The sequence below is a fragment of the Grammomys surdaster genome, unplaced genomic scaffold, assembly GCF_004785775.1.
Source record: "Grammomys surdaster isolate TR1022 unplaced genomic scaffold, NIH_TR_1.0 810, whole genome shotgun sequence".
Classification (NCBI taxonomy): domain Eukaryota; kingdom Metazoa; phylum Chordata; class Mammalia; order Rodentia; family Muridae; genus Grammomys; species Grammomys surdaster.
In genome coordinates, this window is record NW_021605229.1 from 19,983 (window position 1) to 22,289 (window position 2,307).

Sequence of the window (2,307 nt, forward strand, 5' to 3'; positions counted from 1 at the left end):
GACTTGCAGGAGCTCTTATACTCACGATCTCAGGATCACAGGATCACAGAGACAGTCGGACTCTGAGCAGTTCTGAAACAACCAAAATAACAGGAGAGACAGGCTCTAGTCAGAGATAGTGAGTGCAGGTAGCACTAGAGATGCCCAGATGACGAAAGGCAAGCGAAAGAACAGAAGTGACAGAAACCAAGTTTACTTGGCATCATGGGAACCCAGTTCTCCCACCATAGCAAGTCCTGGACACCCCATCGCACCAGAAAAGCAAGACTCTTACTTAAAATCACTTCTTAAAATGATGATAGAAGACTTTTAAAAGGACATAAATAACCATCTTAAAGAAATACAGGAGAACGGCTACTGCTTCCGGGGCAGCTCCCTGCCAGCCGGGATTGCGGTGCTTGGCTTTCTCGGTTCCTGTGGAGCTATGCTTGCGCCGGCAATGAGCTTCCTCAAAAGCTTCCCGCCGCCTGGGTCAGCAGCCGGACTCCGGCTGCAGCAGCCGGACACCGAGGCTGTGCTGAACGGGAAGGGGGTCGGCACCGGCACTCTTTATATTGCGGAGAGCCGCCTGTCTTGGTTAGATGGTTCTGGATTAGGATTCTCACTGGAATACCCCACCATTAGTTTACATGCGGGGTCCAGGGACCCAAATGCTTATCCTCAAGAGCATTTGTATGTTATGGTGAATGCCAAATTTGGAGAAGAATCAAAAGAACCTCTCTCTGATGAAGATGAGGAAGACAATGATGATGTTGAACCCATTTCTGAATTTAGATTTGTGCCCAGTGATAAGTCAGCATTGGAGTCGATGTTCACAGCAATGTGTGAATGCCAGGCCTTGCATCCAGACCCTGAGGATGAAGACTCAGTTGACTATGATGGAGAAGAGTATGATGTGGAAGCACATGAACAAGGACAGGGGGACATCCCTACATTTTATACCTATGAAGAAGGACTATCCCATTTAACGGCCGAAGGGCAAGCCACGTTGGAGAGATTAGAAGGAATGCTTTCTCAGTCTGTGAGTAGCCAATATAATATGGCAGGTGTCCGAACAGAAGATTCAGTAAGAAATTATGAAGATGGCATGGAGGTAGAAACTACACCAACTGTTGCCGGACAATTTGAAGGTGCAGATGTTGAACACTGAAGATGATTTTTGCTACTATACAATTCTGCTCATAACTGTAGGCAAGAACATGGTGCCTCTTCACTCCAGAAGGGCTGGTGAAAGGCTTTTTTCTTCTCCAAAACTCATTTCTCAAGATAAACTATAATGAGACAGCAAGCTGACACCAGGAGAAGAGTCTATGACCTCTATTAACAAAGGTGAACTAACTGAACGGGTATTTGTAGTTTCTCATTTACCCCCAAACAAACTTCCTGTGTCTAGTTATCTTCTGAGAAGGCCTCTAACTCCTGCCTTTGCTGTGTGCAGTCTGTCAGCTGCAAGGCCTATGTGGTAAATGCACAGAGCTCACACTGGGTGAGAGAAGGCCAGGTGCTGAAGCTTGGATGTTGCTGGGACTTAGGGGAACTCTCTTATCTCCAAGATAAAAAGCAAAGGCCTCAGAGGGAGCAGCCCTTAGCATGTTCCACAGAGGCATTAGTCCTCTACTTGGGGCTCAGCCACATCTCGCCATGACACAATACTTGTGTGCTAGCTTCTGTCCCTCCTCAGTTACCATCAGCTCTGTTATGTTCTCCCAGGTTAGGTCCTTGACTGTCCACCCTCTTAACGTTAGCTTTCTGTCACAGAATAAATCATCTGAAATGAAGTCTGCAAAGTACTCTTAATGATATTTTGTCTTTGTAATAGTTAACAAATAAATATGGGTTTTCTATAAAAAAAAAAGAAAGAAAGAAATACAGGAGAACACGGGTAAACAGGTAGAAGCTCTTAAAGAGGAAACACATAAATCCCTTAAAGAATTGCAAGAAAAGACAATCAAACAGGTGAAGGATTTAAACAAAACCATCCAGGATCTAAAAAATAGAAGTAGAAACAATAAATAAATCACAAAGGGAGACTACCCTGGAGATAGAAAACCTAGGAAATAAATTGGGAGTCATAGATGCAATCATCACTAACAGAATACAAGAGATAGAAGAGAGGATCTCAGATGTAGAAGATACCATAGAAAACATTTACACAACTGTCAAAGAAAATGCAAAATGCAAAAAGCTCCTAACCCAAAACATCCAGGAAATCCAGGACACAATGAGAAGACCAAACTTAAGGATAATAGGTATAGGTGAGAGTGAAGATTCCCAACTTAAAGGGCCTCTTCAACAAAATTATAGAAG

At 43.8% G+C, this 2,307-nt stretch overlaps 1 protein-coding gene across 4 annotated transcripts; it reads left to right on the forward strand.

Moving 5' to 3' along the window:
- The first annotated feature begins 424 nt into the window (after positions 1-424).
- Positions 425-1,150, forward strand: LOC114634019 (methylosome subunit pICln-like). Of its 4 annotated transcripts, none has more exons than XM_028782645.1 (2): positions 425-907; positions 1,082-1,150. In XM_028782645.1, exons 1-2 carry the CDS (start codon positions 425-427, stop codon positions 1,148-1,150), a joined length of 552 nt encoding a protein of 183 aa, XP_028638478.1. The 4 variants fall into 4 exon arrangements, with proteins under 4 accessions (XP_028638478.1, XP_028638477.1, XP_028638479.1 ...); XM_028782644.1 differs by having other exon boundaries at positions 425-701; positions 801-1,150; XM_028782646.1 differs by having other exon boundaries at positions 425-698; positions 906-1,150.
- The last annotated feature ends 1,157 nt before the right edge of the window (positions 1,151-2,307 follow it).